Consider the following 24,777-nt stretch of genomic DNA (forward strand, 5'->3'; position numbering starts at 1 on the left):
CCTTAATGGCATTTGACTCATTTAAAAACTTAAGTTCTAATTTGTTTTCTGTATTTTTGTATATGTATTTTGCTCTTTGGTTGTTCTATGTTATGATATTATTAATGCCATGTGGTATCTCTTTTCAAACTCTCATATATCATAGTGTTTACCAAGCATATATCCTCATCTAAAAAAAGAGAATACATCCCTGATACTCTGAGAACTCGTTGCTGTTCCCCAGCCCCAGTGATTTACAGTGTTCACTTGAAATCTTACTGTGGAATGGAATACTGAGGCCACTTGAAGTTCTGAAACTGTGCTTGCTAAAGTCGACAGGGATCTCTTAGTGCCAGGTTGCTTGGGCACTTTTTAGGCTTACTTTGACCTCTCTTGTGTGTTGTCACTGCTGTCCATCTCCATTGCCTTGCGGACATCTCTCTTGATTGTCTTACTTCTTTTTACTTTTACTTTTTAAGATTTATTTAGAGAGATTGCATGTGCTTGGGTCGGGGGAGTGGTAGAGGGAGACAGAAAACGAGAGAAAATGTCCAGCAGACTACCTTTTGAGGGCGGAGAGCCTGATGTGGGCTTGATCTCAGGACTCTGAGCCCATGACCTGAGCTGAAACCCAGGAGTTGGTCAGTTAACTGACTGAGCCACCCAGGCGCTCCTGTCTTAGTTCTTAAATATTGGTGTCTGCCAAGGTTCCATCAGTTACGTTCTGGCCTCCTTTTTTTTTTGCCCTCATTATATATCTTCTGAATTATCTTTCATCACTTATGTGGTTTGAATCACTACTCCCTGATTGCTAATTTTCCCAAATGCTTTTCTTACGTCAAGTCTCTCTCTCAAGCCATGACCTGTATATCTAATCGTATATCTTTTTTTTTTAAGATTTTATTTATTTATTTGACAGAGATCACAGGTAGGCAGAGAGGCAGGCAGAGAGAGAGAGAGAGAGGAGGAAGCAGGCTCCCTGCTGAGCAGAGAGCCCAAAGCCGGCCTAGATCCCAGGACCCTGGGATCATGACCTGAGCCGAAGGCAGAGGCTCAACCCACTGAGCCACCCAGACGCCCCTGTCATGTATCTTTACTTAAATATCTTATAGCTACTTAAAGTCAGAAGGTTAAAAACTGAAATTACTGTATTCTACCTCTCTTCTTCCTCTTTCTTCCCTGTGTTTTCTATCCAAGTGAATGGTACTAAACTCACTAGAAACTTGGGAATTAACTGTTGTCCCATCTCTTACATCTAGTCAGTTACTAAAACAAAAGTCTAGTGGTTAAAAGTGTGAATCATTTTTGGCTTTAAGGATTTTGGTGTAGGTGTAGGGCTTTTTAAAGAACAGTGTAAGTCCTTTTTCTTTTTCTTTTACTTTTTTTTTTAAAGAGTTACTTACATATTTTAGAGAGCGGGTGTGCACAGGGGCGGGGGATGCAGAGGGAAAGGGAGAGAGTCTTTAAGCAGACTCCACACTGAGCACAGTCTAATGCAGGACTTGATCTCATGACTCTGAGATCACAACCTGAGCTGAAACCAAGAGTTGGATGCTTAACTGACAGTGCCACCCAGGCACCCCATTATAAGTCCATTTTTAAAATACCTATGAAGAAAATACAGTATATGGGAATATATAAAAATGGAACTCCTCTGATTAAAGGGAGGTGCAGAGTTCCACCTATTTAGCCAGTTTCCCATCCACTCAGTAAATGTTTTTTGGAATTATTACCCTAGATTATTTTACTACTTATTAGTTTTATTGCCTCAATGAATTAGTCTGCCAATATATAATGTGGGGGTAATATACTTTTTTACCTACTTTAGCAGGATTGTTTTAGGATCAAAAGAGACAGTGAATGTTGTTTTTTAAAAATTGGGTTTAACATTTTATGAAAAGTGTAAATGTGACATAAAACTATAATGAGGTGCTGCTTTATGCACATTTGTAATCAGCTAAATCTTTCTTTCTTTCATCTATTCATTGCTTTTGCCACACAACATCTTTTTAAATTGCAGATGTCGAGGAGCGCCTGGGTAGTTCAATCTGTTGAGCATCAGTCCCTTTATTTCAACTCAGGTTATGAGCCTGTGGGTCATGAGATTGAGACCTGTGTTGGGCTTCACACTCAGCATGAGTCAGCTTGAGATTCTTGCCGTCTGCCCCTCCCCCTGCTCATGTATGCTCTGTCTCAAAAAAGTAAATAAATCTTTTTTTTTTTTTTAAGAGTTTATTTATTTGACAGACAGAGATCACAAGTAGGCAGAGAGGCAGGTAGAGAGAGAGGAGGAAGCAGGCTCCCTGCGGAGTAGAGAGCCCGATGCGGGGCTCGATCCCAGGACCCTGAGATCATGACCTGAGCCGAAGGCAGCGGCTTAATCCACTGAGCCACCCAGGCGCCCCATATCTTTTTTTTTTTTTAAGATTTTATTTATTTACTTGACAGACAGAGATCACAAGTAGGCAGAGAGGCAGGAGGAAGAAGAGAGAGGAGGAAGCAGGCTCCCTGCTGAGTAGAGAGCCTGATTCGGGAATCAATCCCAGGACACGGGGATTATGACCTGAGCTGAAGGCAGAGACTTTAACCCACTGAGCCACCCAGGCGCCCCAAAAGTAAATCAATTGTTAAAAAAAAAAAAAAATGCAGCTGTTGGGTTAAGTTACATAGGATATAGAAATATTGCAGATGTTTTAAAAATTTAACATCTAGGGGTGCCTGGGTGGCTCAGTCATGAAGCATTTGCCTTTGGCTTAGGTCATGATCCCAGGTTCTTGCATCAAGCCCAGTGGGAAGTCTACTTACCCTCTCCTACTCCCCCTGCTTGTGTTCCCTCTCTTGCTGTCTCTCTCTGTCAAATAAATAAAGAAAATCTAAAAAAAAAAAAAAAACTTCTAGTCCACATTTTATAAAAGTTACATAAGCAGAATCAAAGGATAAAACAGATGTTTTTTTTTTAAAGTCAGTAAATGCTAATCCAGTGTTTGAAAAGTAAAGATGGTAAAGAGATCACATTCATAACTATTGATAGGACTATAAACTGGTACAGCTCTGGGGAGCAATTTTTTTAGTAGCTATCAAAATGTCCTAAAAAATGTATATAATTTTTGCTTTTGTTCAGGCTTCTGTAATAAAATACTGTAAACTGGGTGGCTTACAAACCACAGAGATTTATTTCTTAGGGTTCTAGAGGCTGGGAGTCCAAGATCAGAACACTAACAGATTCAGTGTCGGGTGGTGCTTACCTCCTAGTTCACAGTGTCTTTTTTTTTTTTTTTTTTAATTTTTTTTTTTTTAAATATTTTATTTATTTGACAGAGAGAAATCACAACTAGGCAGAGAGGCAGGCAGAGAGAAAGGCTCTGCCCTCAAGACCTAATAAGCACCTCCGAAGGCCCCATCTCCAGATACTATATTAGGTTTCAGCGTAAGAATTGGTGGGGGGAGGAAGATGACACACATAAACACATTCAATCTGTAGCACCTTTTGACTCTAAAGATGTGAGAAAGACTTCATATTGAATGTTTATTTGCAACATTATTTAAAATGGTGAAAAATTAGAAACAACCTGTAAGTCCAACAGTAGGTAATTGCTTAAATAAAATTTGGTACATCTATGTCATAGAATATTGTGTTTGAAATATTAGTAACTATAATGTTATAGATTAATATTTACTTACAAGGGAGGAGTTTCATGACATGGTGAACAAGACTAACAGATTAAGTTACTTGATTAAAAGCCATATGGAAAGGTTCCTGTGTGTCTCAGTTGGTTGGGCAGTTGCCTGTGGCTCAGGTCATAATCCCAGTGGTCCTGGGATTGAGCCCCAGGCTTCTTGCTCTCCAGCGGGGAGTCCGGTTCTTTCTCTCCTGTCCCTCCCCCTGCTTGTGCTCTGTCTCTGTCTGTCTCTCAAATAAAATCTTTTTTTTTTTTTAATGCGCTATACATAATGCATCCACGGTGATGTGAATTTATTGGCAAAGAACATGGTATGAGACAACCAGAATGAAGGGTTGGCAGTGATAATCTGAAAATGTTGGGACTTCTTTTTTTTTTTTTAATAAGGAAAAGGAATAGTTCGCTTCCATTTTTCTCCTTTTACTATTCTTTCCTGGAAAAGTACCATCATTTATTAATCTCTACAAACAGTAAGTCCGTTAAGATCATAATTTTTATAACTTGCACACATATTACATATGTATGTATATATTATTTATTATGTGAGCTTCAGAGTTGCAAGCTGTGTGCTGTGTCTTCAGACAACGTTTCAGGCATTAGGGCTTGACCCTGAGGTGAGAATCGAGCTAGGTAGGAACTTTAAATATTTACAAGTACTATATATGATTTGTTTACCCTTGACATTTTTTAAGAACAAAATAAAGCTAAGAGATAGATATGTTTCTTCTTTATTTCCCTTATTATTTGGAATATTCTAACCAAGGGAAATTTACTTTTGTTGAAGGTGTGTAACACAGGCTTTGACAACACAGTATTTGATGAACTATTTTAAGAGATCCATTGCCTTCCTATTTTGTATTGTTATGGAAGGCCCAAGTAGAACTACTTGGAAATTAAGACGAAGTAGATTTCAGCTCCATGTACAGAAGAATCAAGTTATCCATTAGTAGAACAGGCCAAAAGGTACAGGCTGTGTAGTACGAGCAGCACACAGACACAGACTCAATAATAGTAAGAATTTATCTTTCCTCAGCCCCCATGTTCTTGAATGTGATGTGCTTGACCCTGTCTTCGACTAGTTATTATGCTTTAATCTTTGGTATGCTAATAATTACTTGGAATATGAAGTGTTTGTAATTTCCTATTATCTTTCTCCACTGTTTTACTTTTAACGTGCCATTGATTTAAAACTTAATTCCACCAGTTCTACAATACTATTAGAGTGTTTTTATTTCCTAAAGCATTAGGTGGGCAGTGGCTTTGATATGGTAGTCATAGGAAAATTGTCTGTGATAGTAAAAGCATATGTCTGTAATGAAATAGAATTGTTTTCTTAAAGGCAGATTTATGTCTGCTGGTAAAGAATGATGGCTAAGATTGAGTTTATGTGACTAAGAAACAAATATTGATTATCTCTAGAAGACCATGCAGGAATGTGTGTGTATAGATTGTCTCTGAATATACAAAACACTCATTAAGTGGTTACCCCAGGAATGGAATATTGGGGTCAGAAGTAAAAAGGATATTTTATTGTATAGTTATATATTTGAATTTTGTTTAACCTTGCATATATGTTAACTTTAAAATTATTTAAATTACAGTGTGTGTTTTTTTTTAAAGATTTTATTTATTTATTTGACAGAGATCACAAGTAGGCAGAGAAGCAGGCAGAGAGAGAGTGGGAAACAGGCTCCCTGTCGAGCAGAGAGCCCGATGTGGGCCTCGATCCTAGGACCCTCGGACCATGACCTGAGCCACCCAGGCACCCCAGATTTTCTAATTCTAAATGAATGTCTCATTCTGTGATTCTGTGATATTATACTAAGTTGAGAGCTTGTGCCCTTTTATTCACCCATTTTAATGGTTAAAATTTTCTCTGATATTAAATAGTTATTAATTATAACTTATCAGAACAATTTTCTGTGCAAAACTAAATTTCAGTTGCTAGTCCTTGAGCATCTGCTAGCGTAACAGTTAATAAAGGAGGCTGAATGTAAACATGAACAAAATTGATGATTACTGTCACAAATCGATAGCTGTTCTATAAGCTATATCTTGACCCAGGAGTCTCTGCATCTTGCAAGCGATACATTAGAAACTTGTAACTAAAAGCTCAAGAATAATGTTTTAATATTTTGGATGTATTATGACAAAATGAAATGTGTTAGAGACTTTTGTTCCTTTTTTTGTGAAATACTTGTATGATTTGGAAGGGAATACTTTTAAGAGTGTCTTAAGATTTATGAGATTTTAAATAAAATATTTAACATAGAAATCAGATTTTGTGGGGCGCCTGGGTAGCTCAGTCGGTTGAGCATCCGACTTGATTTTCCTCATATCATGATCTCAGGGTTGCAGAATCGAGCCCCACGTAGAGCTGCATGCCCACTCTGTGCAAGTCTGCTTGTCTCTCTTCTTTCCCCTCTGCCTCTCCACCTGCTTGCACATGCTTGCTCTCTCTCTTAAATAAATGAATAAATAAAATCTCATTTAAAAATCAGGTTTTGTTAGAAGTCATTTGAATTTGTTTTCTTTCAGAAATCGAGCTATAGCAGATTATCTTCGTTCAAATGGCTACGAAGAGGCATATTCAGTTTTTAAAAAGGAAGCTGAATTAGATATGGTATGTTTCCCTTTTTACAGTTATTCATGATACAGTTAATAAGTGGATTTTACTCAAGTATCAGTATTGAACAATCATGTCATTTATTCACAAATGTTACCACTTGTTACATGGTTCACTTTGGCCCTAGATTTTCATCTCCCCTTTTTTAGTATAATCAGATACTCAGTAACATTTGGGCTAAGGAGAATGGTCTGTATGCCTTGAAAAATGTAGTTGAGCCATTTTTAAAAAGGTTTTCATTTTTTTCTCTAGAATGAAGAATTAGATAAGAAATATGCTGGTCTTTTGGAAAAAAAATGGACATCCGTTATTAGATTACAAAAGAAGGTATCTATGTCTTCTTTCTTTAAAGTCACTTGTATTCAGTGTTCTTATATAAACTTTCTGAAAATACTAACATCAGTTACTGTGCATTAATTAATAATTATATTTACTCTTGAAAGGCAAGTAAAAATCATTTTTATGCATTAAAAAAAAACTTTGACCTAGATAGGTCTTTGCTGATACATGCTCACTTATCCAATCCAGGTGTTGGCTCCAGTGAATCTGCATAACCCTGACTTGAAAGAATTGATACTGAAAGAACTCATTTGTGCATTTAAATTGGAAGAAAACATGTAGCCAGTATGATGTTGGGGAAGAAGCACCTAAAGTGTGTACTTAGAGAAGTCATTTTCATCTCTGAGCTTTTATTTTTATCTGTAAAGTGAAGGCAGCAAATAATACTCTGGTCCTAAAATTTATACTTTCAGTAGGCAAAGTTAGTATAAATAAATAATGTTCTCATAACATGAGTTAATCCATAAAAAGCTCTTAGAAAAGTTACCTAGCACGTACATGCTCAGTAAATGTCAGCTTTTATTTCACTGCTCTTCCTCTAATTGGTAGATAAAAATTGAAAATTTTTTTTTAGTTAAGTAAGTTTTGGTTTTGTCACAGTAATGAAATTTTGAGGAGTATATAGATCATTTTCAATTAAATTTGATGAATGCTTTGTTAATTAAATTTTTTCAAGTACCCTGCATAAACAGATACAAACTAAAGGTGATTTTTAAAAACATCAAATATACTATTTTTATTGGAATCTATCTGTATATAACTGTTCCTTCTCAAGGTTATGGAATTAGAATCAAAACTAAATGAAGCAAAAGAAGAATTTACGTCGGGTGGACCCCTTGGTCAGAAACGAGACCCAAAAGAATGGATTCCCCGTCCACCAGAAAAGTACGCATTGAGTGGTCATAGGAGTCCAGTCACTCGAGTAATTTTCCATCCTGTGTTCAGTGTTATGGTCTCTGCTTCAGAGGATGCTACAATTAAGGTAATTTTTTTTCAAAATTAAAGATGTACAATAAGGTAACTATTAAAAGCAGATTAAAGTTAATTGAGTAAAAGAGGTAAAGAGATTCTGAAAATGAAGACCTGTGCAAGACAGGAAAGACAGGAGGTTGGAGCTCCTGAGAGGCAAGCTGCCAGATAAGTTTACTGATGAATTTGAGAAAATTGGGTGTCACTAATTTAGTGTTGAGCCATAGGTCATGTAGTACTTGAGTAACATTTTGTTCTTGGAAGGAAAACATGAGTGTACCTTGCTTTTAAGCAGAGATGATAGATGAAAATATAAGATTACAATATTCATACTTCAGGGAGTGAATATATTTTACAAAAGAATTCAGTAGGGGACTTAACTTGAATTGGACTCTCCTTGATATATTTTAAATACTGCCTTTGATTCCAAACAGTAGTTCTCTCCGGGGTTGTGGTGATATAAAAGGTTTTCACTTTGTAAGTTATGTATTTCTCTCATTTTTATATTTTTTGCAATAAGTATACACATTTTGATGTTTCATCTTTTAACCCAGAAAAAAAGTTATTTTTATAATTCCCTTTGATCCAGACACACTACAGTAACAGTTGTATAAACTACCTGCAGAAAGATAAGGAAAATATAATTAAAAGGTTTAGGTAGGTTTTTCTCCTCTAAGGCTTTTTCCAGATTAAGTTCTAGATTTTTAAGTTTAATTTATAGAGGTATAATTAAGAAAACCTAAGTAGATTGTTAAGACTGTATATATCGCCTAGTAGCAGTCCAGTGTAAAATACCATAATGACTTGTGACTCTACTTAAAGTAATTTGTTCAAATTAAACATTGTTTTATATGTTCCTTACATGGTTTCTTTCTTTAGTTTCTAAACCAGTGGCTTCCTTACATCCCATGGACTGGTCATCCATGGGGTGGGCAGCAGAGTATTTGGAAGAGAGTCTTAAATCATATGTGTACCATGTAGTCTGAAATGATTACATACCTAATACATTAACTATTGCTGTTTTTCAAGAATATGGAGACATGTATTTACTGATTTCATGATAGTCTTGTGTACTGTGAAACTGTACTGGTATCATGAGGCATAAGGATGAATAGGTTAAAAACCTGGTCTTAATTATTGTTTTGCAGCAGTGATATAAAATCATAAACAAAACTGTCAGTGTGCCATCTTAAACTATACTTACTGAGTAAACTTTAAAATATTACAAATTGGGGTGCCTTGGCTAGCTTACTTGGTAGAGCATGCAACTCTTGATCTCAGGGTAGTGAATTCAAGCCCCATGTTGGGGCTTGAATTATTAAAAAAATAAAAGGTTACAATTGGAAGTTTTAAAATTTCTATGTATAATAGTCACGCCATATATCTCAGCAACTACTTAATAGTTCTCCCTTCTATTTACTCTTTATTTAATATGTTTACATGTGGTTGTTTCATTAATGAAAAACATTTGTGTTTAGTTTTGATTCTTTTTTAATTAAATTATTTTAGAAATAGGTTTCTTTGTTTCTGATTAATCATTTTTAATGATTTTAAGCCAGTTGTTTAGTTTATATGTGGAGGATTTATAGGATAATTAATCTCTTGGTTCAAGTCCTGACCCCATCACTCAAAATTAATGTGATCATGGGCAGATTAACTTTTTGTGCTTCTCTTTCCTCAGATATAAAATGAAGATAATTAATACTAACGTCTTAGGGCTTTTGGTAGGATTAAATGAGTTAATATGTGGAAACTACTTAAAATAATACTGGCCAGATACTAAAGGAGTACTTACATGGTGCCAGCAGTGTTTCAGTATGGTGAACAAATTTTCTTCCTTTGGACTTTTTTTTTTTTTTTTTAAATTTTATTTATTTATTTGACAGAGATCAGAAGTAGGCAGAGAGGCAGGCAGAGAGAGAGGAGGAAGAAGGCTCCCTGCCTAGCAGGGAGCCTGATGCTGGGCTCCATCCCAGAACCCTGGGATCATGACCTGAGCTGAAGGCAGAGGCTTTAACCCAGAGCCACCCTTGCACCCCCGCTTTGGACTTTTTAATACCATTTCTAGTCATCTACTATCATAAATAATGTTCTGTTTAGTCTTACACATAAAGCTTTGTTTCTCATTAAATTACTTCTATGTATGTTTTTTGGAATGAGAAGAATGGTTTTCTACTTTCCTTCCATACTTTTATTGTTCAGTTTCAGTAAAACCTAGGTGATGACTAAATGAGGATTCTGATAGAGCTACTTTTCCCAAAACTCAAAGGATTAATATAAACAGAATTTTTTGTAATTTTGTGACTGTCTTGGACAAAGTGCTTGATATGTTTAAGTCTCAGTTTTCTCATTTGTTGGGAAGACAGTTCTTTGGCTTAAAATTATATACAACATATAGCAGTATAGTGCCTGGCAGATTTAGGTAGATGGTAAAGGCTCAGTAAAATGTAGTTAATGTTATAGTTATTAATAATAGAAATTTTTATTATTTCCCTTGTGCGTCTGGTAAATACAACAGATAGAGTAATTCATTTATATCATCAGCCTTTAAATAATAATTTAGGGAAAATATAGGATAGCTCTATGAAATAGTTCATAACAGTATTTTGAATTGTGTATCATTTAAATTTTTGAAATTTTTTCCTTTTTTTTCCTTAAAGAATTTAAGGTTTTATTTTTTAAGTAGTCTCCAAACCCATAACCTCAAGATTCAAGAATCACACATTTCGGGCGCCTGGGTGGCTCAGTGGTTTAAGCCGCTGCCTTCGGCTCAGGTCATGATCTCAGGGTCCTGGGATCGAGTCCCGCATCGGGCTCTCTGCTCGGCAGGGAGCCTGCTTCCCTCTCACTCTCTCTGCCTGCCTGTCTGTCTACTTGTATCTCTCTCTGTCAAATAAATAAATAAAATCTTTAAAAAAAAAAAAAAAAAAAAAAAAGAATCACACATTCCACCAACTTAGCCAGCCAGGCATCCCTTGAAATGTTATTCCTGATTGTCATGTAGAACTATTCTTAAGTATTTAAAAAAATGTATAGGAAATAAAACTGAAAAATAAATTCAGCTAATGAAGCAGATGGAGTGCCAACCTTTTTTTAAAAATTTTTTTTAAAGATTTATTTATTTGACTGAGAAAGAGAGCAGAAGCAGGGGGAAGTAGGCTCCCCACTGAGCAGGAAGAACGACTTGAGGAACGTGACCTAAGCTAAAAGGCAAACACTTAACTGGCTGAGCCACCCAGGCACCTCAGGACTGCCAACTTTTTTTATAGTGTTCAAAACAAATTTGAGGGGCGCCTGGGTGGCTCAGTGGGTTATGCCGCTGCCTTCGGCTCAGGTCATGATCTCGGGGTCCTGGGATCAAGTCCCGCATCGGGCTCTCTGCTCAGCAGGGAGCCTGCTTCCCTCTCTCTCTCTCTCTGCCTGCCTCTCAATCTACTTGTGATCTCTCTCTGTCAAATAAATAAAATAAAATCTTTAAAAAAAATTTTTTTTTTAAAAAACTGTAATCATGTCAGTAGAAAATTGAAATCATGTCAGTAGAAAATTGTGGGACGTGAACAGACAATTCATAGGAGAAGAAAAAAATGGCTAACCAAAGGAGCAGAAGTTTTGGGTTTGCTACTGATAGTAGAAAAATGCATATTAATATGACAATATATCTCAAATCTCTCAGTATATTTTACTTTTTAGATGTGAATTCCCAGTGGTGATAAGAATTTATTGAAGCAGGCATTCTCATTACATTTCATAAAATCTTATGAGAGAACAATTCAGCAGAATATATAAAGGGCTTAAAGTCTGTAATTTTTGACCCAAAATGATTTTTCACTATCTAACCTAATAGTACAAAATGAGAAGAGATATTTTTTAATATTCAAATTTATATAATGTTTTCTGTAATAATGAAAAATTTTAGGGGTACCTGGGTGGCTTGGTCAAGTTGTCTGACTTTTGATTTTTGGCTAAGGTAATCATGATCTCAGGGTTGTAAGATTGAGGCCCCTCTTGGGCTCTGTGCTAGGCATGGAGCCTGCTTAAGATTATCTCTCACTCTGCCCTTCTGCTCCCTGCCAAAAAATTAGCTAACAGTAGGAATTCCTTTAAAAAAAGATGTTTGCCCCAAAAAGACAGGGGGGTGGGGTGTGTAGCATGTTGTTGGCTCAGTGGGTGCAGCATGCAATATTTGAGCCCCCCATTGGGTGTAGAGATTACTTAAAAACAAAATCTTTTAAAAAAAAAAGTTTGCCAAATCTTGAATGGCATGGAAAAATACTTGTGAAAAGCAAAGAAAAAATGAGCATTTATTTTTGTATAATCGTACAAAAGGTAAATATCAAAAGAATAATAAAATTAATTCTTGTTCTTGATACTTACAGACATTAAAATGCTTTGTTCCCCATTTATGAAGAGACAGTTTATTTTCTGGTTGTATTTTAGAGAAAATGCTATAGTGTTCTTTGATAAATGCATGGAAAGTTAACTGAAACTGAACTGCAAGACGACACCTTATTTGTAATATGTAAAATATTCATCTGAACTCTTGGTATCATTAGATACTAAATGGGACAAAAATCTTACAAAAAGGAAAACTACTAACCAGTATTATACTATTCGTGAATGCATATGCAAAATCCTTAACAAATTGTAAGCAAATTAAATTCAGCAATTTATGAAAAGGTTAATTAATACGAACCAAGTAGGATTTATCCCAGAATGCAAGATTGGTTCCACAATCGGTGTGATACACCACATGAATAAAAAACATAATGGGTTCCAAAAAAGCATCTGACAAAATTCCAGCATTGATTCATGATAATAGCTCTTCAGCAAGCTAGGAAGGGAGCTTCATTAAGTTGATAAAAGTTTAAAAGGTGTGTGAGCATAATAATTAATGGTGGAAAACAGTGCTTTCCTCCTGAGATCAGAAAGCAAAGACGTGGTGTTGTCTCAACCATTTACATTTCATGTTTACAAAAGAGTGCCTTGTCAGTGCAGTAAGGCAGAAAAAGAAGTAAAAGGCATACAGATTGGAAAGGAAGAAATGAAACTGTCTTTACTTGTAGACAACATGGTCATCTATGTAGAAAGCCCAAAGAATCTACAAAAAAGCTACTAGAATTGTGGCTGAATTTAACAGAATCTCTGGATACAGGGTTACTATACAAAGGGTCATTGTATTTCTATAAAGTAGCAATGAATAATTTGAAAATTGAGATTTTAAAATGCCACAGAGTAGCATCAAAAAACCCCAGAATACTTAAGGATAAATCTAACAAAATATGTGCAAAATTAGAAATCACTTTTATGTAGAAGTAGTTGAATGTATGGTAAAAAAAAATCTTGTTTATACTGAAGGGTATGTACGTTTTCTTTAAATGTTTTTTTTGTTTGTTTGTTTTTTTAAAAGATTTTATTTATTTATTTGACAGAGAGATCACAAGTAGGCAGAGAGGCAGGCAGAGAGAGAGAGGAGGAAGCAGGCTCCCCACGGAGCAGAGAGCCCGATGCGGGGCTCGATCCCAGGACCCTGAGATCATGACCTGAGCCGAAGGCAGCGACTTAATCCACTGAGCCACCCAGGCGCCCCTAAAAGAAATGTTTTTTAGAAGATAGTTTATTTTTCTTAGTTGAGTTTTTTATGTAGTTGTGATCACATGTAATTTTGTGTTCTTTTTAACTTAACATTATTTCATTACGTCACAAGTTCCTTATAATCCCAGGTTTTATATCTACTTAGCCATTCCCCTAATGTTGGATATTTAGATTGTTTCCAAGTTTTTGAAATGCATTTTTAAGTTTCTTTAAAATGGTTGATATATACCCTCCTACAAGTAAATTTGAACCTACTATAGGTAGAGTGGAATCAATCTGGTTTTAGAAAATGTAATTGGTGTTGGGTAAAGACTGAACTTCAGACTAGCATTTGACCACCAGAGTGAAAGTTTAGCATGTTCTTGAGGTCTGTTTCTAATATTTATTCTTTTTTAATAAAGATTTTATTTACCTATTTATTTATTTATTTGAAAGAGAGAGAGAGAATGAGAGACAGCGCAATCGAGGGGAAGAGCAGAGGGAGGGAGACAAGCAGACTCCCCAGTGGGGGCTCAATTCCACAACCCTGATATCACGACCTAAGCCAAAATCAAGAATTGGATGCTTAACCAGCTGAGCCACCCAGGCACCCCTAATATTTATTCTTAATAGATTATTATGTCTGTTATCTTAGGAGAATTATCTTTAAAAAATATGTCAGTGACTTCCCGTTTTTGCATCAGAATGATATATGCTTTTGTTAATCTACTCATGGACAGTAACCTCTTGTGAAGTCTTTCCTTCCTCTTAGATGTCTGAGCTCTGCTTGTCTATTAGGATTGAGCACTCTTTATTGTGCCCTAATACTCTGCCTATAGATGCCTATCAACTGCCCCCAAAACTTTTGTCTTTAAATTTATTTGTTTACGTGTGTGTTGTCTCCTGTCAGACTGGGAAGAGACTTTGTCTTTTGGCTTCATATACGCACTCACTATCATAAAGTGTATGGTAGATGATGTGGTACTAGAAGTCTGTTTTAATAATTACAACTTCAGTTTTCTCTAGAGAAAAGACCAGTCTGTACTTGAAGATGTGCTAAGTCTCTCTCATTTGCTCGTACTGGTGTGCTGAGTGACTAATGTAAAATGAGAAAGAAGGGATGGGTTGATGTTAACTAAGTTTCTGGTCACTTGACAGGTGTGGGATTATGAGACTGGAGATTTTGAGCGAACTCTTAAGGGACATACAGACTCTGTACAGGATATTTCATTTGACCACAGTGGCAAGCTTCTGGCTTCCTGTTCTGCAGATATGACCATTAAACTATGGGATTTTCAGGGCTTTGAATGCATCAGAACCATGCACGGTAAGGGGTAGTGGATAGTATTTTGATATTGATTTGTAACGTGACATTCTAGAGAAGAAAATATGTTTTCTAATAGCGTGCAGGTCCTCTACATTTAATTCTTAATTGTATCAGTGGAAGAGTGTATGATGTAAATAATCCATGGAGAAGCCACAGTAGTTGAGTTGTTTCAGTTATGAGGTTTTAAGTATCTCCTAGTACTGGTTTATATAAAATACTTAATTCGTTTTCAGGAATATTTTTGGATAAGAAAAACTCCTGGGACCTCTGTCTTCAAGAAAGAAAGAGAATGAAGTTATTGGGGATTTGTTTTGTTTTGTTTTGTTTTTCATTTTTCTCACTTGGGAAACTGAAGTCCAGAGCAAATAGGTACAGTAAAAGCTGGAACCTGGTATTTCTTGCTCACTCTCTAATGTTCCACATACACTATAGTCTCAATGTTAGGTTGTTTTCCTGAGTCTTGTCCTAGAGACTATTCTCTGAGGCCGTTTGGCCTTGTGGAAAGAACATGGGCTTTGGAATCAGATATCTGGGTTCAAATTCCTACTTGTTTACTTGTGACATTGGGAAATTTCAACTTCTTTCATCTGCAAGACAGAGATAATAATACCTGTCACAGGAGGGCACGTACTGCATAGAGCACTGGGTGTGATGCCAAAACAATGAAAACTGTTACACTGTAAATAAACAAATTAAAAAAAAAAAAGAAAAAAACAATGAACACTGTTATGCTGTAAATAAACAAATTAAAAAAAAATCCCGTTGGTTTTTATATTTGAGTTGCATTGTATTTAAGGATTGAATATCTTTGTGATATTTAGATCTCGGAGGTAAAAACTTTATCTTCCTGTTTATTTTGATTTCTTTCCATCTTTTAAATAAAATATTATATTTATTTCTCAAAAAAAAAATACCTGTCATAGGATTGTTGTGAGGATAAAATGAAATCATATACATGAATCATCTTGGTTTAATACCTGGCACATAGAAGGTGCCCACTAAGGATTTTTGTTTCTTTAAATATGATAAAACTTGAATGTTTGGATTTTACATAATGAGCACAATGCTATGTTGGTAATAAAAGAGTTTTTTTTTAAATAGATAATTGTGATATGATTACATAGAGAGTATAATTTGAAGGGTGTTTTCCCCCCAAATTAAGTGGGAACCTTACCAGTTAAAGGAATTCTTTCATAAAAGAATGGAATCCTTTAGTACAATCTAGTGTTTATGTTTCTTTGAGTAGCCTGAATCTTGTTGCTGTGACTTTTTTGTTTTTGCTGTGACTTTAATGAAGAAGAAGGGGAGTGGGAGATATAGGCTTCTAGTTATGGAATGAGGAAGTCAAGGGAATAAAAGGCACAGCATGAGGAATACAGTTAATGATATACCGGTTTATGGTGGCAAATGGCAGGTACACTTACAGTGAACATAGCAGCATTGTGTATAAACTTGTCAAATCACTGTGTTGTACAACTGAAACTAATGTAATATGTGTCAACTATACTTAAATTTAAAATATTTTTTGTAAAGGAGTTTTTTCCAATCATTGTATATTCCTTAAGCTGATGATATTTATGAGGATTCTCTAGAGTTTTTTCCACAAAGGATAACTGATTAGGAATGTGAATAATGCATATAGGATAATGCATTTTTATCCCCAGGCACATCAGCAACAAAAAAGGAAATTTTCAACCACTGTTTTAAATATGGAACCAAATCTCCATTTTTCTTCTTTCTCTTTAGCTTTGTAAGTCTTATTTCTGACATATATCTTAGGATATCAACCATGGAAATTTTTTTTTTTAATATTTTATTTATTTGACAGAGAGAAATCACAACTAGGCAGAGAGGCAGGCAGAGAGAGAGGAGGAAGCAGGCTCCCTGCGGAGCAGAGAGCCCGATGCGAGACTCGATCCCAGGACCCTGGGATCATGACCTGAGCCGAAGGCAGAGGCTTTAACCCACTGAGCCACCCAGGCGCCCAACCATGGAAATTTTTGTGTGTATCTAGTGTTCATATATAAACATTCAGCATATTAGTATGTTCTAATGATGATACTGATTCCTTGTAGTGTTAAAACAGTTGTACAGGTTGAAATGTAATCATAAATTGAGCTAGCTACTTAATTCATTATGGATTATTTTATTAAGTTGCTAATTCCTTGACATGTGTTGTAAATCCAGCTTTCTTATCAAATTTATATAAAGCCCAGTGTATTTAAAGTTGCTGTGATATTTGAAATCCCATGGTGAAATCTCACGGTAAACTGAGGTTTAATTGCTCTTGGTGATATATTCTTAATACATTGCTGTGTTATGTGTTTTAGGCCATGACCACAATGTTTCTTCAGTAGCCATCATGCCCAATGGAGATCATATAGTGTCTGCCTCAAGGGATAAAACTATAAAAATGTGGGAAGTGCAAACTGGGTGAGTAGGTTTGGTTGAAAAGGTGTCAGCTGAAGAGATATAAAACAAATAGCCAAAATGTGTTCTGAACCAATTATTTTTACTTTAACCCCAAATGATCATGGTGCTGGTTGTGTTTATATACTTTAATATGAGGTTTTAATCTCTTAAATGTTTCCGATAAAGGAACAGGAAAATTATAAAAGAAACTTCCATGTCCTTGAGACCCCATTTTCTATGCAAATGGCTTCTTCTTCTTTTTTTCTCTCTCTCTTCTTTTAAGGTTTTACTTATTTATTTGAGAGTGCAGAGTGTGAGAAAACAAGCATTGGTGGGGGTGGGGGGGCAGAGTGCAGAGGGAGAGGGAGAAGCAGGCTCCTCACTGAGCAGGTAGCCAGACAAGACACACGGATCCATCCCAGGACCCTGGGATCATGACATGAGCCAAAGGCAGACGCTTAACCAGCTGAACCTCCCAGGTGCCCCCAGTGGCTTATTGCTCTGTGGTCTTTTTTTAGGTGATTTCTCTGTGGGTTGAAATAAAACATAAATAACATTTGTGCAGGTATTCCATTAAATTAGGCTGAATTTAGTTGTGCTTAGAATGACACATGATTGTTACCATAAAACCTTAACCTACTACTAGTTTTACCCAAATTAGTAGAGAGTGTCTTTTTCCCAGCAAGGCTATAAATATTTTTGTTAGATTTATTGTGTGTGTTTTGTTTTAGAAGATTTTCTTTCTCTCTGTAATGTGTTGTAGCTTTTTCTATAATGTGTTGATTGGTTATCTCCTTAATGATACTCCCATCAGCACATTTTAATTGATAATTTAATTTTCTGGCTTGTCCCCATCTTTTAATAACCGTGAATGTACATTTATTCTCTTGACTTGCCTGTGGTTACTCTAACTTGGTGCCAACCTCTTCATTCCAGTGCATGGCTAGTTTTATATTGCTTCTGGGAAGTGTCCCAATAATTGCCATTCATGATGTAAATTATTACTTATTTTGACAGCTACTGTGTGAAGACATTCACAGGACACAGAGAATGGGTACGTATGGTGCGGCCAAATCAGGATGGCACTCTGATAGCCAGCTGTTCCAATGATCAGACGGTGCGCGTATGGGTCGTAGCAACAAAGGAATGCAAGGCTGAGCTTCGAGAACATGAGCATGTGGTAGAATGTATTTCCTGGGCTCCAGAAAGCTCATACTCTTCCATCTCTGAAGCAACAGGATCTGAGGTATGTGATTTATATGTCATTTCATTATTTTATTGCTGATACCAGAATCTTAGATAACTTTTTTGATTCTCAGATACAGGGCAGTTAATGCATTGACAAATCTGCATCCCAGAATTCTGTATCTTGAAAGTCTTTACTCTTTCGGACATGTGGAAGTTATTTATATTTTTAACCAGTGTTTATTGCTGTCAGCTCATCCTTGACTTGTGCTGTAAAAGTGGTCATTAAATTTATCAGAAATGCCTTTGTTAGTATCCCAATGCAAAGTAAAACTTACGGGAGAGGTTAAAGTTATCTTTTAGAAGAATAGCCTTTAATGAACATAATTATTTTATTTATAAATTTATGGTGGAATGCAGCTCAGTCCTTAAATATTTATTTTGAAGAATATTTCATATGAAGGCCTCTTGATACTCTTATCAATAGAAGCGCTAACTGAGTCTGGAGTTTTTTTTTTAATCACCTTGTGCTCATCACAAGTGCATTCCTTAATACCCATTACCTATTTCACCTATCCTCCCGCCTTCCTCCCCTCTGGTAACCATCGGTTTGTTCTGTAGAGTTAAGAGTCTGTTTCTTGGTTTGTTGCTTTCTCTCCCCACCACTGCCCCCCCCACCCTTTGCTTGTTTGTTTTGTTTCTTAAATCATACGGTATTTGTCTTTCTCTGACTTATTTCATTATAGTGTTCTGACTTACATTCTGACTTACTTCATTATTCTCTCTAGCTCCATCCGTATCGTTGCAAATGGCAAGATTTCATCCCCCCCCCCCCCCCGTTTTTTAAGGATGAATAATACTCCATTGTGTGTGTGTGGGCATCACTTCTTTAGCCATTCATCGGTTGATGGACACTTGGGTTGCTTCCGTATCTTGGTTGTCCTAAATAATGCCACTATAAATAAAAGGGTGCATGTATCCTTTTGAATTAGTGGGGTTTTTTAATTCTTGCAATAAATACCCAGTAGTACAATTGCTGGGTCGTTAGGGTAGTTCTATTTTTAACTTTTTGAGGAAGCTTCATACTGTTTTCCAGAGTGGCTGCACCGGTTTGCCTTCCCACCAAGAGTGCAGGAGGGTTCCCCTTTCTCCATATCCTCATGAACACCTGTTGTTTCTTGTATTAATTAATTTTAGCCATTCTGACAGGTGTGAGGTGATATCTCATTGTAGTTTTGATTTGCATTTCCCTGATGATGAGTAATGTTGAGCATCATGTGTCTCTTGGCCATGTGAATGTCTTCTTTGGAAAAATGTCTTTTCATGTTTTCTGCCCATTTTTTTTTTTTTTTTAAAGATTTTATTTATTTATTTGACAGAGAGAGATCACAAGTAGGCAGAGAGGCAGGCAGAGAGAGAATGAGAGGGAAGCAGGCTCCTCGTGGAGCAGAGAGCCCGATGCGGGACTCGATCCCAGGACCCTGAGATCATGACCTGAGCCGAAGGCAGCGGCTTAAACCACTGAGCCACCCAGGCGCCCTCTGCCCATTTTTTAATTGGATTTGTTTTTTGGATGTTGAGTTATAGAAGTTCTTTATATATTTTTAATACTATCAGATATGTCATTTACAAATACTTTCTCCCATTCTATAGGTTGCCTCTTTGTTTTGGTTGTTTTCTTTGCTGTGCAGGAGGTTTTTACTGTGATGTATGTAATTTCAGTGGTTTATTTTTGCTTTTGTTTCCTTACCTCAGGGAACCTATCTAGAGAAAAGTTGATAGAGCCAATGGCAGAGAAATTACTGCCAGTGCTCTCTTCTAAGATTTTTGTGGTTTCAGGTCTCACACTTAGGTCTTCAGTCTAAGTGTGTGTGGTGTAAGAAAGTAGTCCAGTTTCATTCTTTTGCATGTTGCTGTCCAGTTTGCCCAACACCATTTGTGGAAGAGACTGTCTTTCCCATTGGATATTCTTTCCTGCTTTATCAAAGATTAATTTGACCATAGAACTGTGGTTTTATTTCTGGATTTTCTATTCAGTTCCATTGACCTATGTGTCTACTTTTGTGCCAGTACTGTACTGTTTCTGATTGCTACAGCTTTGTAATGTAACTTGAAGTCTGGAATTGTGATGCTTCCAGCTTTGCTTTTCTTTTTCAAGATTGCTTTGGCTATTTGGGGTCTGTTGTGGTTCCATACAAATTTTAGGATTGTTTGTTCTAGTTCTGTGAAAAATGCTGTTGGTATTTTGATAGGGATTGCATTAAATGTGTAGATTGCTTTGGGTAGTATAGGCATTTTACCAGTATTTGTTCTTCCAATCTATGAGTGTGGAATGTCTTTCCATTTCTTTGTGTGTTGTCTTCATTTCGTTCATCAGTGTTTTATAGTTTTCAGAGTATAGATCTTCCACTTCTTTGGATAGGTTTAATTTTAGGTATCTTACTATTTTTGGTGCCTTTACAAATGGGATTGTTTTCTTAATTTCCCCTTCTGTTGCTTCATTATTGAATGCAACAGATTTATGTATATTGGTTTTGTATCCTGCGACTTTACTGATTTGCTTATTACTTCTAGCAATTTTTTGGAGTCTTTTGGGTTTTCTAGTCTATAGTTTCATTATATTTCTTCATGGTTCTTAATCGGTACTTTTCATTATTTCAGTCTTTATGATTAATAACTTAAAAATAAGTTACAGAATATTATTTCTTTGAATAAATTGCAGAGCCAGAATTGACCGCGTCTTTTATATAGAAAGCTCTGTTGGGGAGTTTTGCTTTTGTTATCATACAGTGCAGTATTGGTTTTTGGGGTATAATTCAGTGATTCCTCGCTTACGTGCTCCTCACAACAAGTGCTCTCCTTAATTCCCATCACCCATCTAGCCCATCCTCCACCTCCCTCCCTCCCATCAACCCTGTTTGTTCTCTATCACTGAGTCACTTATGGCTTGTTTCCCTCTATTGTGGATATTTTAAAATTACGTTCTAATAAATGAAGAAGGAGAATCTTCCTCCTCAGCCCCCATCCCAAAAAATTATTTTTCCAAAATGAGGCTTCTATAGTAACTTTGTATTTTGGCTGACTGGTTGCACTTTCAAATTCTTTTTACTGCCCTCTGGTGGTAGCTACTTACCATGTCATAAATTTGATTCTGGCTGGACTTTGTATAGACTGAATTAAGTAGCTTTAAATTTTTTCTTAATTCCAGAAGTCTTGAACAGTAAATTGATCGTCCCATTAGTATTATAGAAACTGAATTGTAATCTTAGTAGAGATATTCTGTTTTCATATTGTCTGGGTCTTTCCTGTGTAATAGCCTGTGTATGCCAAAAGACCTGTGTATTTCAATACAGAAAAATATGAAGAATAAGTCCTAGCGATCTAAAATACAGCATGGTGACTACAGTTAATAATACTGTATCATATACTTGAAATTTGCTAAGAGGGTAAATCTTAAGTATTCACACCTTAAAGAAAAATATGTTCTCACTGCCTAAAAGGGGTGGGAAGTTTATACAAGGTGATGGGTATATTAATTAACCTGATTATGATGGTCATTTTACAATTTATATATATCTCAGAACATCAGTGTGTAATAAACATACATAATATTTGTCCCCCAAAATTGCATTTTTATAAAAACTGGAAATGTAGACCATTTAAAGTCCTCATTCGACTTCTTACATGGGAAACTTACATTTGTATGTTTTCTGTAGACTAAAAAAAGTGGCAAGCCTGGGCCATTCTTACTGTCTGGATCCAGAGACAAGACTATTAAGATGTGGGACGTCAGTACTGGCATGTGCCTTATGACCCTAGTAAGTTTGCATAATCTTACTGCTTCTTCTGTATCTTAACTATATTTATATATTTTTGGTTAGATGCCTTGTGATAATCTTATTTAAATAATCTGAGTTAGGGGTGCCTGGGGGGCTCAGTGGGTTAAAGCCTTTGCCTTCGGCTCAGGTCATGATCCCAGAGTCCTGGGATCGAGCCCCGCATCAGGCTCTCTGCTCAGCAGGGAGCCTGCTTCCTCCTCTCTCTCCCTCTGCCTGCCTCTCTGCCTACTTGTGATCTCTGTCAAATAAATAAATAAAATCTTTAAAAAATAAATAAATAATCGGAATTATTGCAAGCTTAAAAGAACTTCTTTATAAACACTATTTTTCTTAAACTTTTGTAATTCTGTTGTTAAAGTGATAGGAAAATTATTCCTGTAAAATGTCATGTTTATATAAAGGAATCTACAAAGCCAGTTAATGCCAGGAGGGAGAGCCTAGCTCACTGTATCTTTAAAATTATATATATATATATATATTAATTATATATATAATTATATATAATAATTATATATATTATATATATAATTATATATATAATAATTATATATATATAAGAAAAGAGTGTATTATAATCTCCTATATATATATATATATATAGATTATAATACACTCTTTTCTTATATTTTATTTTTCTTTTTATTTTTTTTATTTTTTTATTTTTATTTTTATTTTTCTTATATTTTCTTTTATTATAATCTATATATATATATATATATATATAGGAGATTATAATACACTCTTTTCTTATATTTTTAAGAGAGAGAGAGAGCAAGCACAATTTGGAGGAGGGGGAGAAAGGGAGGGAGAAGTAGACGGGAGCCTTAACATGGGGCTGGATTCCAGGACCCTAAGATCATGACCTGAGCTGACGGCAGGCACTTAACCATGGTACCCCTAGATTCATTCATTTTTTAAAAAAACTTGCTATATTTCATGGTATTTAATTTTAATATGAATCCATTTAACTGTTATCTGTTTGTTCACATGGTCCAATTTATTTGGTTTATTTTACCTTTTTTTTTTTTTTAAGATTTTATTTATTTATTTGACAGAGAGAGATCACAAGTAGACAGAGAGGCAGGCAGAGAGAGAGAGAGGGAAGCAGGCTCGCTGCTGAGCAGAGAGCCCAATGCGGGACTCGATCCCAGGACCCTGAGATCATGACCTGAGCCGAAGGCAGCGGCTTAACCCACTGAGCCACCCAGGCACCCATTTTACCTTTTTTTTTTAAAGATTTTATTTATTTGTTTGACAGAGATCACAAGTAGACAGAGAGGCAGGCAGAGAGAGAGAGAGGAGGAAGCAGGCTCACTGCTGAGCAGAGAGCCTGATGCGGGGCTCGATCCCAGGTCCTGGGATCTTGACCCTAGATGAAGGCAGAGGCTTTATCTACTGAGCCACCCAGGCGCCCCCAGTCTTTTTTTAAAAAGTATATGTGAGTGACATTAAGCATTGTGAAGATTCTTCTTTGCCTAAGGAAGTTCTATGGGAATCTGTGGGCATTAATTCAGTAGCAGCTTTTGTAATTGGGCATCCATGTTTGTTTTAGAGATTTCTTTAGGTGCTAACCATATGTTGAAGTGATTGTGTCTCTCTGTAGGATACAATAGACACTTTGGAATTATCAAGAATTGATCAGAGGGGGCATGTGGATGTCTTAGTTGATTAAGTGTCTGACTCTTGATCTCAGCTCAGGTCTTGATTTCCCAGTTGTGAGTTCAAGCCCCACACTTGGCTCCAAAAAAAAAAGGTTAGAAAGTTAAACACTCCTGTAGTAGTATTCAGAGCTCAGATATGCTATATCACTATTTTAAAAGATCATCTACATTTAAAATCAGAATGTGTGTGTGGGACACTTGGCTGGCTTAGTCAGTGGAGTGTGGGGGCTCTTGATCTCAGGGTTGTGAGTTTGGGCCCCCTATCGGGTATAGAGATTGCTTGAAAAGAAAATCTTTTTAAAAAGGAAGAGAAAGGGGCTCCTGGGTGGCTCGGTGTGTTAAGCCTCTGCCTTTGGCCCAGGTCATGATCCCAGGGTCCTGGGATCGAGCCCTACATCGGGCCTTCTGCTTGGCAGGGAGCCTGCTTCCCCCGCTCCCTGCCTGCCTCTGTCTCTATTTATGATCTCTCTCTCTCTCTCTCTCTCTGTCAAATAAATAAATCTTTAAGAAGAAGAAGAAAAAAAAAAAAAAACATATGCTGTGCTCTCCTGTAATAACAGGTTGCCTTAATTTCCTCAAAGGTTTCTGGCTCCTATTTTTTCAGCTGAAGGAGGATACTTTTTTTTTTTAAAGATTTTATTTATTTATTTGACACCAATCACAAGTAAGCAGAGGCAGGTGGGGGGGTGGGGGGGGTGGAAGCAGGCCCCCTGCTGAGCAGAGAGCCCGATGCGGGACTCCATCCCAGGACCCTGAGATGACCTGAGCCAAAGGCAGCGGCTTAACCCACTGAGCCACCCAGGCGCCCCTGAAGGAGGGTACTTCTTACTGTTTTATTTTGGTGTAGCCACAGAAATGTGATTCTAACTTTTGTTGAGGTTTCTATGTCTAGTGATTGGTAACTTTTATAGGTCACATTAATAGAAAAAGGTATTTTTTTAAAGATTTTATTTATTTGAGAGAGGGAGCACACACATGAGCCAGGGGTGGGAGGGCATATGGGGAGGGAGAAGCAGATTCCCCCTCAGCAGGGAGCCCAATTCAGGGCTTGATCCCAGGACCCTGAGATCATGACCTGAGCCAAAGGCACCTACTTAACCAACTGAGCTGCCCAGGCACCCCTAGAACAAAGGGTATATCACCATCACCTTGCTCATCTTTTTTTTTTTTTTTTTTTTTTTTTTTTAAT

At 36.5% G+C, this 24,777-nt stretch overlaps 1 protein-coding gene across 3 annotated transcripts in view; it reads left to right on the top strand.

The window, feature by feature from the left end:
• PAFAH1B1 (platelet activating factor acetylhydrolase 1b regulatory subunit 1) overlaps nucleotides 1–24,777 on the top strand; it is a 92,387-nt gene that overhangs the window by 60,726 nt on the left and 6,884 nt on the right. For all 3 annotated transcript variants that reach the window (XM_045984929.1, XM_045984931.1, XM_045984930.1), the window contains 7 exons: nucleotides 6,198–6,282; nucleotides 6,538–6,612; nucleotides 7,400–7,606; nucleotides 14,323–14,491; nucleotides 16,822–16,924; nucleotides 17,921–18,149; nucleotides 21,805–21,906. In XM_045984929.1, the coding sequence (XP_045840885.1) occupies nucleotides 6,198–6,282; nucleotides 6,538–6,612; nucleotides 7,400–7,606; nucleotides 14,323–14,491; nucleotides 16,822–16,924; nucleotides 17,921–18,149; nucleotides 21,805–21,906 (970 nt within the window). The remainder of the gene's footprint in view (nucleotides 1–6,197; nucleotides 6,283–6,537; nucleotides 6,613–7,399; nucleotides 7,607–14,322; nucleotides 14,492–16,821; nucleotides 16,925–17,920; nucleotides 18,150–21,804; nucleotides 21,907–24,777) is intronic.

This window comes from Meles meles, chromosome 18, assembly GCF_922984935.1.
Source record: "Meles meles chromosome 18, mMelMel3.1 paternal haplotype, whole genome shotgun sequence".
In the NCBI taxonomy this organism is placed as follows: Eukaryota; Metazoa; Chordata; class Mammalia; order Carnivora; family Mustelidae; genus Meles; species Meles meles.